Here is a 17,594-nt window from a genome sequence, read left to right on the forward strand (position 1 = left end):
TTCGTGAGACGGGAATCTTTGGAAAGACACCCGTGTTGCTTTCCTACCAAACGATGAGTACATGTATCTAAATGTGTACCTTTAATGTCCGGCACGGCCTTTTGCTTAGCAAGAACTTCCATCCCTTTTATGCCCATGTGACCGCGGTCTCTTGTGCCACGTTCAAATGAAGCTTCTTCTTTACGCGCGTTCGGCTTACGCTTTACACAAACTAGCCCGTGTTTTGTAAAAGAGCAAGTTTTCTTTCCTCTGGCGCTACAATGGAACCCTGCTTTCGGTTCCATACCCCGTTACCAAAACGAGTTTACAAAGCCATCGTCATCTAATTTCCGGCCGAAATTAGGCTTAACCGTATGTCGGGGACATGTCGTACATCCTTGAGTGTCAAGGTGTAGCCGACATTGGTTTCTATATGAACATCTCCATGCCTATAATCTTGAGACTCCATCGTTACCCATCCTTACTTCACCATATTCACCATACGGTGTAGGTAGTGAAGAATCTCTGTCGCGATTGTGACGTGATAGGATGCACTGTATCTATCACCCACTCGATATCGACATGAGGTACTAAGGCGACACACACCACCAATCGACCACAATTCCCACTCAGGTCATCGACTAGTGCGGTGAAGTATCTCGCTGTGTTTCCGTTCCCGCACCATGTCTTCATGTACCACGGTTATTCTTCTCATCCTCTTCGTTCTCGCGACTCATATCCGGAAGTGGCCTTTGGTGGCACAATAGTAACATTGCCTCTCGCCTTAGGAGTTCTAGCTTCACCCCTAGATTTATACGTCATCACCCTCTAGAAGCGAGATGGTTTTACGTTTCGACCTCTCCCGTTTCTCGTGAAAAGGATCTCGAGGTGAGAGGAGCGCTTCTTGCACTCCTTCTAGTCTCCTCATTCAACAAAGGCGTGGTAGCCATCTCCATGGTAACAATTCCATCCTTGGGCGCTCCATGAAACCGCTAATGTCTCCCAACTTTTGGGTAGAGAGCCTAATAGAAACAAAGCCTCAACTTCGTCTCCCAAATTGATCTTCATCAAATGCATCGATTGATGATATTCTCGTACTTCATTAAGATGCTTTCGGACATTGAAGAACCTTCTTAGTACCGTTAATGCGCAAACTTCTTAACGACTAGCACTTTGTTTCCACCGACTTCCTCTCATACAGTCTTCGAGTTTCTTCTTCCACGGTGAAGGTTGTAGTCTCTTGGGACACATGGTGAAAGACACCGTCGTCAATCCATTTGTCGAATGTATCCAATCGCACTTTTACGTCAAGCTTTTTCCACTCAACCTCATGGCCTTTTACGGTTTTACTCCCTCATTCTCAATGGGAAGTGTCAAGTCCCTGCGATTATAGCAAGTCTTCCATCTTGGCTTTCCGGATGGTGTAGTTCTTCCTATTCGGACTCATCATGCGAGTGTTCATTTGAATGGTCCATCTCTACAAGTTATTTAACCTCAAATCTTCTCTCAGGAATTTCGTCAAACACCTTCTGACCAAGATTCGGATAACACCATAGGCTATTCTAACCAAGGCTCTAATACCACTTGTTGGGGATAATACCAATACCAATCGATTCCCCACTACACAGATAACTTGTATATGAACTCAATTCAACTCCGGACAAAATCTAAATATCAACTACAACTTATACTAACATGCCCAACTCGCTAAACAACTATTAACAACAGATAATAATGTAAAGCAGTAAAAGCAAACCACAACACAAAGATTTACCGTGGTTCGGCCAATGATACCTACTTCCACAAAAGCTAGTCCTTTATAAAGTGGGAAGGAAGATTACAATCTCTCCTTTCAGTCTCTCACCTTACTAGATCACTCTTATCTCTTTACAGGGTTGTATCTCTGTAAAAGTTATCTCTCAATCTTGATAGCTTTCAAGATTGGGTTTCTCACTCTTTGTTTTTGTCTGGTTCTTAGTCTTTCTGACTTGGTTAGGTTAGCATTTTCCAAACCTTGATTTTTGGTTTTTATTTCCAAAAACCAAATTTCGCGGTTACTGTATATGAACTCAATTCAACTCCGGACAAAATCTAAATATCAACTACAACTTATACTAACATGCCCAACTCGCTAAACAACTATTAACAACAGATAATAATGTAAAGTAGTAAAAGCAAACCACAACACAAAGATTTACCGTGGTTCGGCCAATGATGCCTACTTCCACAAGAGCTAGTCCTTTATAAAGTGGGAAGGAAGATTACAATCTCTCCTTTCAGTCTCTCACCTTACTAGATCACTCTTTATTTCTTTCTGGGGTTGTATCTCTGTAAAGGTTATCTCTCAATCTTGATAGCTTTCAAGATTGGGTTTCTCACTCTTTGTTTTTGTCTGGTTCTTAGTCTCTTTTCTGACTTGGTTAGGTTAGCATTTTCCAAACCTTGATTTTTGGTTTTATCTCCAAAACCAAATTTGATTATCAGAAAGCGAGGCCCACGAAATTAGACACTGGCGCTTTGGCGGCCTTCCTTTGATCGAGCGTGGTCGCTCTTAACGATCGAGAGTCGGCTGGGGTGCCCCCATGGGCGGCCCTCGACGAATCCGAAGCCGAATTTGCTCCGTTTCTCTCCAGCTCTGTTTCTCTCTTAATGTGGGGATAACTCCAACAAATAGTCAATACGGATAGCAACTTAGCAAGTGGAAGGGCAAAGGAAGAACAGTAAAATGGTATAGTGCTTTTTCTGTAAGAAATGTAAATGAGAACGTGGAGATACCGAATTGCTTTTTGCATTTCAAGTCACACCGAGTCATTATGTTAGTTTTCTGAGTCTTTAAAGAGTTTGCTTCCAAAAAGAACTGGATAAATCATCCATATGATTTACTAATTGACAAAAAAAAAACATAACCAACATTGTGATGGCATGCTGAAAATTGCACATTACATGGGAGATCGAATACAGTTAGTGAACGCTAATCTGTACTTGTTTAATATCAAGTAGGAAAAGAAGAGAAAGAAACTGCGAAAAAGAGTAAATTCTCCAAGAAGTAGGTAAACAACTACAATTATCCCTATTTGTTTGAACATTCACATTTTGAAGCACCAATATAGAGGGGGAACTGAGGAACTGAGGCGTTCGAGAAGTCTTCAAAGCACGGATTGAAATGTCTCACATCAGTGTTGCCAAGCATCTCTCCGACACAAATCAGATATACCGTGCAGAACATGCAGCTAGCTAGCTGTTACTTTTAATCAGATTGATTCTTTGAACATACACAAATTAGATTGATTCTTTGATCAGCTTGTTTTTGAAAGTTGTGGTGCCCGAAGCCCCGAAGTTAGATTAATCGTTTTGGCCCTATTTATTGTCTTCTCTTTTAGACATCAGATCTCCAATACACAAAACCAAAGGTGCCCTTGGTATTTTAAATGTAAACAGTATTTCATAACAAGGAAATGAGCGGGAAACAAAATAAATAAATGAGAATAAATAAATTTGCTTTCATAAAATAGTCCAAGAAATGCGTAGACAACCCAGAATTATTTAGCAACTATTTTTAGTACTCTAACAAAAACACGGGACGTCAACGTATGGGGAGGAATGACGGCTTAAAAGTCCACAGTAATCTGGGTTTCAAGTTCAGAGAATTCCTCAAAATATGCCTTGAAATGCTCATAGGAATGTCTCACATCATCGACGCCACACATTTCTCTAATACTATGCATTGAAAGTTGCGGTGCCCCAACATCAACAGTGCGGATCCCTATCCCGCTTGCAAGTATGGGACCAATTGTTGAACCACATGGCCCGTCATTACGGACCACAAAATCCTGCCAAAGGCAACAGAACCACAATTTCTCAGGTCTTTCAGAATCAGTACCGTGTGAACAATAGGGTAGCAGCGTGGGACTAGATTTTCAGTTGCTGACCAAAATGTTGTTTTTGATGCCATGTCTTATTGGTCCATAGCAATAAATTATATCTCTAATCTAATGGATCAGACAATGAACCAAGGAATACAAAGTATACCAGTACTTTTCACATGGTTAGCTTGCAATAGTTAGAATTCAATTCTAAGTTACAATAGCAATAAATTATATCTCTAATCTAATAGATCAGACAATGAACCAAGGAATACAAAGTATAACAGTACTTTTCACATGGTTAGCTTGCAATAGTTAGAATTCAATTCTAAATTATATTGACACGGATAGGTGTGTCCGTATCGGACACAGATACGAAATGTCTGACACGGCAAAATATCAAAATTTGAGATAAATCACATATAATGTGTTTGATATGTGTCCGACATTAACACATTGATAGGGTTGTCAACAGACTGGTTCTGGTCCAGTTCTTAGTGTTGTAAGAACCAAGAACTATTTCATTTTACAATTCCAGTTCTGGTTCCGGTTCTTTGTGGTTCTTAAAATTGTAGAACCATATCCATAACCATCAGTTCCTAGCAGATATTCCCGGTTCCTGCTCTTCATTTCGGTTCTTAAAATATTCACTATTTACACACAGTTTTTACTGACCTTATTAAAAAAATGTGTACTAAAAACACAAAAATACCGCACGAACGAGCCGTTTTTTAAATATTGATATAAGAAATTATGTCTTTCAATAATAAATTAAATAAAATCATATATTTAAAGTTGTAAGTTATATTTTTATATTATTTATAACATTGAATACTATGAAAACTACATATTACACTAATAAATAAAATTTAGTAATATATAAATGAACGTTTTGAGTTTTTATATTCTTTATTTCGATATTTTTTTTACATTAAAAGTAAGATAACGTTTAGTTCCGGTTTTTTTGTTTAAAAAACCATTCGGTTCTAGTTTTATATGGTCCGGTTTTTTAGTACCTATTTTTAAAAGGTTCCTGAAAATAGGAAACGGAACCATGATTTTTTCTACGGTTCCAGTTAAACGGTACCCATCGACACTCTTACTCGTGGATACGTATCCGATACGGATTTTTTTCAAAAAATATGGCTTCTCCATATAACCTAGTCATCTATCCCACAAAGAGGAAACCGGGTGAATTTTCGATGACTACGATTATGCAAAACCACCAAACTTCACAGGGCTAGTATAGAGTCTACTCCATATTTCAGACAACACATACAAAGAAAACTGAAAAAGGAAACTTGTATGCAGAAGGATTAACCCCCTAGTACAAAAATATATATAAATTAATTATATTATTATTATTATTATTATTATTATTATTATTATTATTATTATTAGTTTTATTTGTATTATTATTATTATTATATATATATATACAGTCTTTCTCTAAAAAGTAGCTACTTAAGTTAACTTAAAATAAGTACGTAAGTAAAACTTTACCTATAAAATAAATTCAAAACTAATTTTTTGTAGTTGTGAAGCACTCACCATAAAGATCATCCCCACAAAATTTCAACTCATTTGGAAACCTCTAACATAGATAAAAAGTGTTGTCATCTTTAAAAAGAAATCTAATGATCTAGAAATGTAGAGTTTTTGCAATAATTTTTTGCTAATGTTGGAGGTTTCCAAGAAATTTTATGGAGATGATCTTTACAGTGAGTATATCATATCCACAAAACATTGGGGTTGAATTTATTTTAAGTTAACTTAAGTAGCTACTTTTTAGAGAATGGTATATATATATATATATATATATATATATATATATATATATATATATATTTTTAAATCATTTCATTTTAATCCCAGTTAGTATTCGTTGCCTATGATTGTGAACTGATCAAAGCATCTTCTGAAATATGATACCTGAATAGGAAGCTTGTGCCTCTCTCCAATTTCTCGAAAGATGAATGCAGTAACAGAATTGGTGGCATAGCGCTGATTAGCATTGTGTTTAATAACGAGACCTCCATGCAACTTAGGCTGATGATTTTCTTCGTGTTTGTCCTAAGAGGAAGAGCAGCCAAAAAATGAGACTTCTGACAAATCTAAAATTTAGGCATTAAGTCTAGGAAAACAATATTTGTCATACCATATAATTTGGGTGCAATGCATGCGCCATGTCAGCAGAGACAACAAAACTCCTCTGCACTGCTTTCTCAAGTAGCTGAAATGATCAGCACATTAGCTAACATCATGATTGCCAAGAAAATGCGGGTAAAACAAAAATGAAGAAAACAAAATACTAAGCAAGGCTTATATCAGAGAACTACTTTATTACTTTCCACCATATAGTGCGCATGGATGGCACTGGTCTACCAATGAATATGCACATAAGTACAATGGTTTACTATTACATCCAGCATCAAATGGTTCACTGTAACACAGCAACGGTCATGGGCACTGAATGCCACGTGTAACCGCTATATATAGAAAGCAACTACTGGTAAGAAATTTTTTTGTACAACTAGATGTTCTACCTTAGAATTCGATGAACTGAAGGAATTTGTGATTCTAGATAGAGCATCTAACATGGCAGGAGATCCAGCTCCTTGTGCAGAATCTGACCCCACCTCCTCATGATCAAACAATGCCACCATCCTTATCCCAGTCTCATCCTCGAGACTACCTTCGGCAGATGTTGAATCTATCAAAGCCTGAAAGACAAGTAAAAAATCAAAGCATTTGATATATAAGCTATCTTTATATCTCGGCAAAAAGCTCAATCCTATCCATGCTATATTCATACCACATTAAATTTTCTACCTAGAAAACAAGATATAATAAATGGCTTCAGAAATTAATATAGATCCTGAACCCCTTCTTGGTTGACTGTAACATGATGCAATTGCATCTATTTACACGTGACTTCCCCAAAAATCATGTTTGGTAGGACTAATAAATCTATACATTCAGTCCAAAATCCACCATTATGTTATGCAAACACAGCTCAAAAACAAGAGGCCCTGTTTTTCTTGTTCTCAAAATAGACATAGCAATTAGATCTGTTATAGTGAAAGAGACGCCTAAGAGGTTTCCACCATAGGATCAGATGAAACAAATGATTCGTTCGAATTCAAGTTTCATTCACACAAAAGTTTGATTTTCACAAGAAAAGGACCCGATAAGGACCACGGGCAGAGCAGAAAATGAATGGGGTATATTAAAAGTTTCTTGACTTTTTTCTTTCAATCATATTAAGAGACACTGGTTTTTAATTAGAGAAGATAGACTGAAAAAGGTAAAGTGACGACATCACCTATGTAACTCTTCCTAGGACGGGCCTAGAAAGAATCATTGTGCAAAGAAACAGCACTCAGAAGTCAGCGAATGGGTAAACAAAATATCTTGACCTTTTGTTCAATGATATAAGGAGACTGGTTTTAATTCTAGATCAAGAAAAAGCAGGGTACAGAAACTCCTAGACCACTTGTTGTACTTCAATATAACAAAAAGAAAAGAGTATGCAGTATGATAGCACCTTCTGACCTTTAAAGAGCAAAAGGACATGCAAAGGTTATCGAGCCTTCCAGAGAAAATGAATTCCTTCATAGCTCCAGCTACAATACTTGGTTGAGTATCACAAACTTGTAACTCAAAATCACATATATCATCTGGTCCACAGCCAATCTGAGTTGCAAGCAACTGAACACAAAAGAAAACAGTGGGAAAAAAGTTAATAGTTCATGATAGAAAAAGAGACAGTTAATAAATCCATATCAAATAAACAGCAAGCTTGTCTGCAGTTCCCAGAGGGACTTTTCCATAAGAGGAAACAATAAAATCATGCTCTAAAAATCTAAAACAGAGTCATTTGATGCAATAATTTACCTGTAATAAAAGTGAATGATGTTTCTTGTTTTCAGCATTTGCTCTTTCACTAGATTTCTTTCCATCATTGTCCACAACGCTTTCATTTAAACTGTTTTCAGCAGCCGCCTTATTGAGCTCTGCCTGTTACATCATTTCCTCATTTCCAGTTAGAAGGTGGAAAATGCACACAAATCCACGCAAATCCATTCAATCATCTTTCAGCAAGAAGAATTCTTATTCAATAGTTGCACTCCTATTGAAAAAGAACTTTTCTAGCAGCTGCCTGTTATATCTTTTCCAGTTAGAGAGCATGCAAATCCCTGCATGTTCATACAGTCCTCTAAAGAAAAAACAGAAAAGGGGGTTGGGATATTATAACCCTGACTATGGCATTATCAAAATCCAACATATTTTACAGCACTATTACCCACAAAGGAACCTTCATACAAGTCAACCTAACAGATTGCTGAAAAGGGGGGAGTTCTCTCGTAAAAAAGTCAGAAATGGTATCATTATATTTCGACATATTTTATTGCACTATTGTCACATACAGACGAACCTTCAAATTACTTGGCCAAAGCAATTTTAAAAAATTTATCAATATTCAAAAGCTTACGTGGATTGCAGAACTTTTTTACTTTTCCTAAAAACACAATCATTTTTTCATAAGACTATGTTCAGAGTATCTAAAAGAAATCTAAAATTGTATTCGTGGCGCATTTGGATAGCTAAGCAGACTTTTTTACCGTCTCATGGATCACATGCATACTATATCGATTATCTTTCAACATACTGTTATTACCATTAAGGAGTTGAACAATCTTTACACGCGCGTAAAGAGATTGGATGAGAAAAACCATCCAACAAAAAAAATAGTTCTGTATTGCATGGATGATTTCTTTGTTGAATTTAACACCTATGCACTCGGTACCTATGTACAGGCTCAGTTCTCAGATTGTTTTTCAAAACCCAAGTTTCCATGAAGGGACTGTCACGGTCATGAACTAGATACTAAAGTAGGTACGGCATGCCACACTTCCTTTATGAGTAGATACACACATGAGTACATACAAACATGAACACTTTTATTATCCATAAAGAAGTATAATATTCATATGTTCTTGTTTTTAGCAGCTTTGCACCCATGAATAATTAACTTCTGACACTTAACCTTCAAACGACAGTATGACACTATTTCAGACAACTTAAGTGGATATTACTCATTTCTGCTTTAACATCCCACAGTCGTTGCACTCTAACGGCGTGGGAACAATTCCCATCTGAAACTTCACTCTGCTGATTTTGTTGAAAGTTCTCACACGTAAATAGCTGTTAAAAGAGGTCAGTTCACATAAAGACTTGAGCTGCCAGAATGTTTCATGGAAGAATCTTCTATAACCTGAATCTAAAAAAGATTCTAATAGCGCCTCACCGCCCCAAAATCCCTAATGAAAACTCCAAACAATTTGCAGCTCCCTTGGGAAATTCCCATGTCGAATCTACTAAAATAAATCATAATCACACAGGCAACTCCTTTCTTAGAACATAAAGAAGTTAACAAAAGATGTACCTAACATGCTTAAAATGCACTAAAATTGAACACCACCTTAATGGAAGTTGCCAAAACAGGAAGAAGATGATTTTGAGTGTTGACTTTAAATCCATCATTAACGTCCCTACACAAGAAGACAATTCTCATCAGCACCGATCAAAACAAAAAAAACCATATAATAACCCAAAAAAACACTAACCTATCAAGGTGAATTGCTAGTGTAGGAATCCTCATAATCGGGTCTTCAATTCTAACAAGCCGATGCGAAAAACAAACAGAATCTCCACCTTTATTTTCCTTAACTATCACCCTTCCAGCAACAGTTAAATCTCGATCAAACCACGTATGCCATAATCCACCTCCATATCTTTGTACACCAACTTCCAAATATCCTCCCTTACCCACCTATACACACAACACATTACACTAAACATATCTAACAGCTAACTAGTCCACGAAAACACGACTAAATTACATAAGTAAACAAATAAAAAAGTATAACCTTGGAGATGGGTTTGAGTTTAAGAGCAGGACTATCAGTATGAGCAGCAACAATATGAAAACCATTTCCTGCAACATATTTATTCCCTATAGCAAAAGCAATAATAGTAGAGTAGTTTCTAGTAAAGAAATACTTTTTTCCAACTTTAAGGTTGCTCCATTCTTCTCTTTCTGATATTTGTTCATATCTTTCTTTCTTTAATCGCTTTTTCGCTTCATCTATACATTAAAAAAAAAAAAAAAAAAATTAACACCAGTCAGTATAAATATATAGGAAAAAAAGACAATTTTTTAAGGTTGTTACGTACCGACAGCGTGGAACGGAGTTGGAGATGCATTGAGGAAGTTGATGAAATCTGATATGATTTGTTCTTTTGAGGTTTCCATTTTTGTGTTTTTGATGGAATCTCTTTTCATTCGCCCGTCTCTCTGTGCGTTTTAAAGCCGTTGGTTTGTTTTTCCCAAGTTTACCCTTAGGGACACGTCAGCAAATCATCATCATAGTTATGAATTTATAATCCATCCAGTCAAAGCGGCCCGTGTGGTCTAGAACCGGGTATACAGATCAAATTCCTGTAGCCAGTGTTATCTACATCCGAGATGTGTACTAATAACATGCGAGTCCATATTCTGATAACAGACTTGCAGGGAGCTAGTCATCTAGCCGAACTTGGTCGTTTAACTCGTATAATTGCGTAGTAGTGGGAGTGAGCGGAATAGGAGGTTGAGAAAATTGAGAAGATATCGCAACTAAATAAAATATAGACATGAAGAACACATAAATGAGTTGCAAAATACGAAAGAATATAATCACATAATAAAGCATCGATTCAACATAAGTTATAAACTTATAATCACACCCAACTCAAATCAACAGTAAAAATCTCAAGAACAAAATAAACATGTGATCAGATACAAAAACGAAAGAAAGTAATAGAAGCATATACCTTTTCAAAGTATGGGATTTCTTCTCCTTCTTTAGATCTCATGCCGTTTGCAAGACTTGTCTATAGCATTTCAAAGGGAAGAGAGAGGGGAATTGAGTGGCACCTATTCTAGCCCCCCAAATCAATTTTTTTTCATAAATTCACGGATTAGAAAACACTCAGCCAGGAAGAAAATGGTTGAAGTTAAGTCTTACTGGGCACAAATAAATGGGAGAGACGAAGAGTAGGAGAGGGAGATGGAGAGGGAAGGCGGAGAGTGAAAGTGAGTTTGGGGCGAAGAAAAAGAGAAGAGAGACTGATGACACACACAGAAATCTATCAAACTATATTTTGGGCCACATACCCTCCACCCGACCCAAGAACGTTGCTCCGCTCACTTGATTATTGGTAATGTGAGTCAAGTCAAAGAACATTTTAAAGCTCGAGTAGCTTGATAAACACCCAAAACTATAATATTAAACCCCTTATAAACATAGCAATTTGATTAATTATGTGTTTAATAAACATAAAATAATTATATTTTCGTATTTTTGTAGGTTTTTGCAGTTAACGTGAAAATAATGATTAAACCTGCATTAAAACTCGGAAATAGTGTATATATATATGAAGTCTTCCTAATCAGCCCATGTGCTCAACAAATTAAGCCGGATTAAAGCCCGATAACTCAAACATGACATAATCAAGTCAGAATGGGATTGCGTGCAGAAAAACATCAAACTTCCGAAGCACATATCTTTTAAACTTGGACTCCAATTTTGGCGAGTAAGCTGCCCAGACGATCAGTACAACAAGCTCTACCTCAGGCCAGATTTTGCGGAAATCAACTTGCAGACCCACCAATAGACACAACACGTGGACTCACTCTGCGAGCTCACAAGAAGGGATGAGTCATCAATCATGGAGCAAGTCAAGACAAAATTGCCAAATTATTGGCACAAATTGACACCTTGCATGTGATTAAATGCATTATTTTGACTTGTATGCTAAATAGTGTTTAATTTTGGTATGATTTGATTTTTGGAGATAAGAGTGTAATAAATATGAGTAAATGAGGGAAAATGCTTTCACTTGAGAAATGAGAGAATGCTCTCGTATGTATTGAATTTGGAATTGGGAGAATTCATTCCCATTCATGCATGTTTTCATTTTTTAGTTTTAGATAACTTCTTGTAATAGTGTTAATGGTGGAAAAACTTGTGTTCTTGAAATAAAATCAGTTTTTCTTAAGTAAAATCAGCTCTTTCCATTCTTCTTCTTCTTCCATTCTTAAATTATCATCGCATAAATTAACATATCATTTTAATCCCATGATCATGAGCTAAAACCCTCCAAGGGGAGGGTTCATGATGCTCATGTGAGGATCATGCTATGTTTTTAGATTTCTAAATCACTACTTAGGTACTTAAGAGTCATTTTGCAACCTATCACAAAAATGACAGTGACCGACCAAGTTTGGAGCCTGGAGCTCCAGATCAGGTCGCGTGTCCTACCCATGTGACGATGGGATGCCTCGCGTGTGCGAGCTGCTGGTAAATTCATACTCTTAAAGTTGACCGACTGGAGTAGAATGAATCCAGGAGTTGAGATGATATTTCAGAGATGAAATATCAGTTCAACTCCTCATGCTACTAAGATGGACTCATAAATTAGTACATCTTGCTAAGGAACGATCCTCAAGTCCTTGGGGTTGTTTATGAACCCAAAACGGATTAGAGATTGTAGTGAAATGTTTCTAAAAGACATGTAGCTAGACTTTGCATGAGTAGAATAAAGCATCTATCTTTCTCTCTCTCTAGTTTTCTTGTTTAAACAACTAACGTTTTGTTTTTTACCTTGTCTTGCATGTTAAGTTATTCGTAGGAAGTAAAAATAAAAAGATCAACACTCTACTCACATAGTTCTCTAAGGTGCTAAATTTCAGTTGTAACATCATCCTAATATTAAGGTTGGTACGAAAACCCTTACTCTAACCATACACACGAAGAAACATGAGTAAGGAAATCTTGTATACATTAATGGTTGTGAAACTTCCATACATAAATAAACCATCAAAGTGCTAACATCAAATAATGCCACTACCATCCTAAAGACTCAAGGATTCTACGTTACAAGCTGGAACATCACCAAGGGGAATCCCCCCACTCCTACCTTCCATGCCTTTCAATTTTTGTTTTTGAGTTGATTTTCGCTATTATTTTCTTCGCATTTCGCTACTGATCACGTACTATTATTTTGTTTCGCATACAGATACCTTTGACTCAGACCTAGAACAGCATCTACAAAACTATCTAAGCTCACTGCCAAAAAGTCAGAACACTGTAATCTACTTTGTTCGCGTGCGCGAGTCATTTCTTCGCGTCCGTGAGTTAGACCAGTCGCGTGCGCTATCCTTTCATATCGCGTGCGCTAGCCTGTTGTCTCTGTTGCAGTTCGGATTTTAATGCACGAATAACCTATTGTGTCACTTCAATATTGGTTTGAGTCCAGGCCATCTGTATTGAATTCGTCCGGTACCTACAGGAGTTCAGGATGTTCACAAGGTTGAAACAACGGTTTTATTTCTTTGGCGGACTTGTGGGATGCTTACAGGTTCTAATTTTTAATATAATTTTGCATGATTCACATGTGTTTATCTGTTATGTAGTAGGTAATGAACTATTATTTGCGTATTATGATAGAAATATGTATGAATCATGTGCGTATGCATGTTAATGTATATATACGTTTGAGTGATTCTGAATTGGATGTTAATGTATATATACATTCTCGTGATTATATTTTGCATGGTTATATTTATATATGCGTATAAGTGGACGTTGTTGCATGCTTAGTATCTATCTACATATAAGTGAACTGTCTTGTTCAATAATTTGATTTTGTCACGAAAGAGAAGAACATTCCAACGAGGGTTAAAATCTGAGTTGGGTAAGTTGTTTTTAAGCCCTTCGGGGTGAAGCTGCTCTCTATATGACATTCGCAATCTCACTGAGTATTGACGAGACCAAATTATTATGCAAAACACTGGTAGTTTAGAATAGTATATTATTTTATATATAATATGTTGCCTGCTTAGTTTTTACGTATGTGTTACATCTTTGCCTATCAATATATATATACGCGTATGTAGAATATCTTCACCTGCTACCATATCTAGATACGTATGAGTAGTTTCGATTTGCCTGTTAGCGTAGATATACGTATACGTAATATATATTTACCTATTAGCCTCCATATACGTATTACTGATGTATATTTGCCTATTCGTATATATATATATATATATATATGATGCATCTTTGCCTAATAGTATATATATACGTAAGAGTAAAATATCTTCACATGCTAACGTCTCTAGCTACATCTGAGCGGATTATGTTTGCATGATTAGATTTCATATGCCTATTTAGTAACTTAAATAACTTTAAGAAAAAACATTTAATAATAATAATAATAATAATAATAATAATAATACATATTTTGTGCCTCTATCCTATGCATAAATTTTAAATAACTTACATAAAATATATATCGAGCAGGTTCCGTTTACCACACTTTTTATACCATAGTTTATACCACACCCCCCTACAATATGAGTTAAGGGCTAATAATTTGTGGATATGATCTACTAATCATAGATAGCATCTACACAAAAATTCATCTCATTTGAAAATCTCTAACCTAGTTAAAAATCATTGTCAACTTTGAATTTTTTTTAACGACTCAGATTATTCGATTTTGCAATCATCTTTTGACATAGTTAAACATTATCAAATGAGTTGAAATTTTATAGAGATGATCTTCATAGTTAGTTGAACACATCCACAAAAAACTAGGTTATAATTCACGTTGTAGGTGAAGTTGTGGGGCATGGTATAAAAAGTATGGTAAACAAATATATATATATATATATATATATATATATATATATATATATATATATATAATATAATATAATATAATATAATAACTTGAAAAAAAAAATCACATAAATCTTAAACATATTCCAACGGTGTCTAGGAAACTTGAAAGATTGAGGTTCCTTAATTAGGACCGTGCTTGTACGAAAAACCTCCCTCATATCTTTCCTGTGACCTGGCTATTGGTTTATGCACACGTATTCCTAGCTTCACTGCTACGTTAGCAGCAGCTTAGGCCTACGTTGTTCACTTCTAACTAACGTTTAAGAAAATAATAAAATTCAAGTAATAATAAGTTCCTTTTGTGCATCAGATCTAATTTTATGCTTGCATGAGATTAATGTCCGCTAATAATAAAGAATTTAAACATGCTTATCATAGGAGAAAATACGATAGGCAATTGCGTAAGTTCTCACCTCAACAAAATTCTTCATCGGTTAAGAAAAATCATCAAAATCCTTTGTCGCCATTAACTCCATTCGTTATGGCCCATTTAAAACCACCACCGGTGAGAAGCCCTTTCGACTTCTATATATCGCCTTTACAGAAGGACCTTCTTCCCCGCGATCAAACTCAAGGATATTGTAGGTGATTTTCGAATCCCGCCCAACATTTTTGGATTTTTACCTATTTATCATGGTTTAGACCATGAGAAACCGTACAATCACCTTCGTAGGATTCAACAAGTAGCCACCACATTTCAACATCCATCCGTCTCTAATGAACAAGTCTTGTTAAGGTTGTTTCTTTTCATTTTAGCTGATAAAGCTTCAGTTTGGCTAGCAGGTCAATAGCCATAATCCATAGACGCATGGAACAAAGTTGTGCAATCTTTCATGATAAAATTTTACACTCAGAAGAAAACTACTTAAATGCTTCAGAAGATCCAATTCTTTCGTCAACATCCTCATGAATCCTTTACGGAAGCATGGAGTCGTTTCACCGATCTTCTTTTAGAATGTCCCTATGCATCATCAACTCGACACTGCTGTTCTTGTTTGTTCATTCTTTAATGGACTTTCCGATCATCAAAAAGAAACACTAGATATAATGAACAGCGGTTGCTTCATGGACAAAGGAGCTACTGAGGCATACAATTTTCTTGAAAAACATGCAATGAGAGGTACCCATTGGGGTAACACTGATACAATCTAAGGACACTATTACAAAAGCTACATCTGTCCTTGAGGTAAAACCCGATCCTGAGTTAAAAATCCTGATAGAATCCTTGACTAAAAAAGTAGATGCATGCCCTCGCAGTTCAAGTGAACGATCAAAACCTAAAATAGGTCATGAACGTTAACACCTCATAATGTATTCATTGTCTAAGTCTGAACCATCCTGATGCTTATTGTCCCTTGCTATACGCCTCCTCTTCACAACCATCGGAAGAGGCTTGTGCATTCAACATACCTAATGCACCTTGGAGACAAAATCCGAATTTCGCTTGGCACCCAGATACCTAATAGATGGCTCTTCCAGGTTTCGCCAATCCACATGTTAGACCATCCACCAACTATATTCCATACCATTAAGGAAATAATTAGTAGTACCAACAAAGTCAAAATCAGTTTCCAAGTAATTCCAATCCTAACTACCAAAACAACCGCAGCCTTGTTCCCGTCAATCCAAGTTACGGCTATCATCCGCAACCTTTCAGCAACAACCGTGAACTAGTCCCTGTTGCACCACCTGTGCAACTCGCTAATGATAAGATGAGTGAGACTTTCTTGGCTTACATGAACCAACAATCTCAAATCCTAATGTCTATCCAACAATCACATCAACTTTTAGTGCAGGAAAAGAGTTAGAAAGGCGTGTTTCCTAGAAAAGCAGTTCCAAACCCTAAGCCAGCAAACACTGCCTTTGAACTCAATAATGCACCGAGTACAAGTAATCCAAACTAGGGGGGTGAATGCAATCACTACTCTTCGCTATGGCGAAACCATAGACAATCAAATACGTATGCCAGATGATCTCCCAAAGGAAACTGATCCTCCCAAAGTACCTACTCCTGATATTGAACCTACGCTGGAAGTAACAAATCTAACCAAGTCAAAGTCCACGACACTAGAAAATGAGCCAGTCGATCCATACACCAAATTCTTACCCAAGGCATCGTTTCCTACACGTTTTTCCAAGAACAAACCTGACAAAATTTTTGATGAGATTCGAGAAACTTTTAATAATTTGACCATCAACTTACCATTTCTCGATGCCCTCAAACAATTGCCAAGACATGCAAAGTTTCTAAAAGATATGTGCACCACAAAAAAGAGAACAAATGTTCCTCAACAAGCGTTCCTCAACGAACAGTTCCCTTCCATCACTGAATCCAATGGTATTGTTAAATACAAGAACCCTGGTAGACCAACGATTCCATGCATATTGGGTGACAAATATACTGCTATTGCACTGCTAGACCTAAGAGCTAGTGTGAACTTACTTCCATATTACCTGTTCGAACAGCTAAGTCTTCATGAGCTTAAACTTACCAACATGACTCTGCAGTTAGCCGATCGTTCCATTAAGTATCTCAAAGGCATTGTGGAAAATGTCCTTGTAAAAGTCCAAGACTTTTACCATCCCATCAATTTTGTCATTATGGATACAGAAGTTGCCTGTGACTCCATTCCTATCATCTTAGGGATTCCCTTCCTTACAACTACTAATGCCCCCCCATAAACTGTATGGATGGTTCCATGACCATGTCCTTCGAAAATCTTTCAGTTGAGGTAAATGTGTTTAAGTTAATGAAACAAATTCCAGAGGCTGACATTGATGGTGAGATTAGCATGGTTGACAGTCTCACGCAAGAGCATTTAACAAACTCTTTTCTTAACGACGAAGTGCACCAAATTCTTTCTTTTGGTGTTTTCGAATTTGATGTTGACTCTTACACTCAGGAAGTCAACACGTTATTAGAGTAAATACCACTATTTGACCCTACTACCAT

At 36.6% G+C, this 17,594-nt stretch overlaps 1 protein-coding gene across 1 annotated transcript; it reads right to left on the reverse strand.

Moving 5' to 3' along the window:
- Positions 1-3,459: 3,459 nt before the first annotated feature.
- LOC147493662 (Zn-dependent exopeptidases superfamily protein) lies at positions 3,460-10,401 on the reverse strand. Its single transcript, XM_086565300.1, has 10 exons — positions 10,083-10,401; positions 9,776-9,993; positions 9,473-9,678; positions 9,328-9,397; positions 7,740-7,862; positions 7,398-7,553; positions 6,389-6,565; positions 6,001-6,075; positions 5,775-5,915; positions 3,460-3,809 (listed from the first exon to the last, which is right to left on the reverse strand). Exons 1-10 carry the CDS (start codon positions 10,189-10,191, stop codon positions 3,588-3,590), a joined length of 1,497 nt encoding a protein of 498 aa, XP_086421426.1. The 5' UTR covers positions 10,192-10,401; the 3' UTR covers positions 3,460-3,587.
- Positions 10,402-17,594: the final 7,193 nt, after the last annotated feature.

Source organism: Coptis chinensis, chromosome 6 (genome assembly GCF_015680905.1).
Source record: "Coptis chinensis isolate HL-2020 chromosome 6, ASM1568090v1, whole genome shotgun sequence".
NCBI classification, from domain to species: Eukaryota; Viridiplantae; Streptophyta; class Magnoliopsida; order Ranunculales; family Ranunculaceae; genus Coptis; species Coptis chinensis.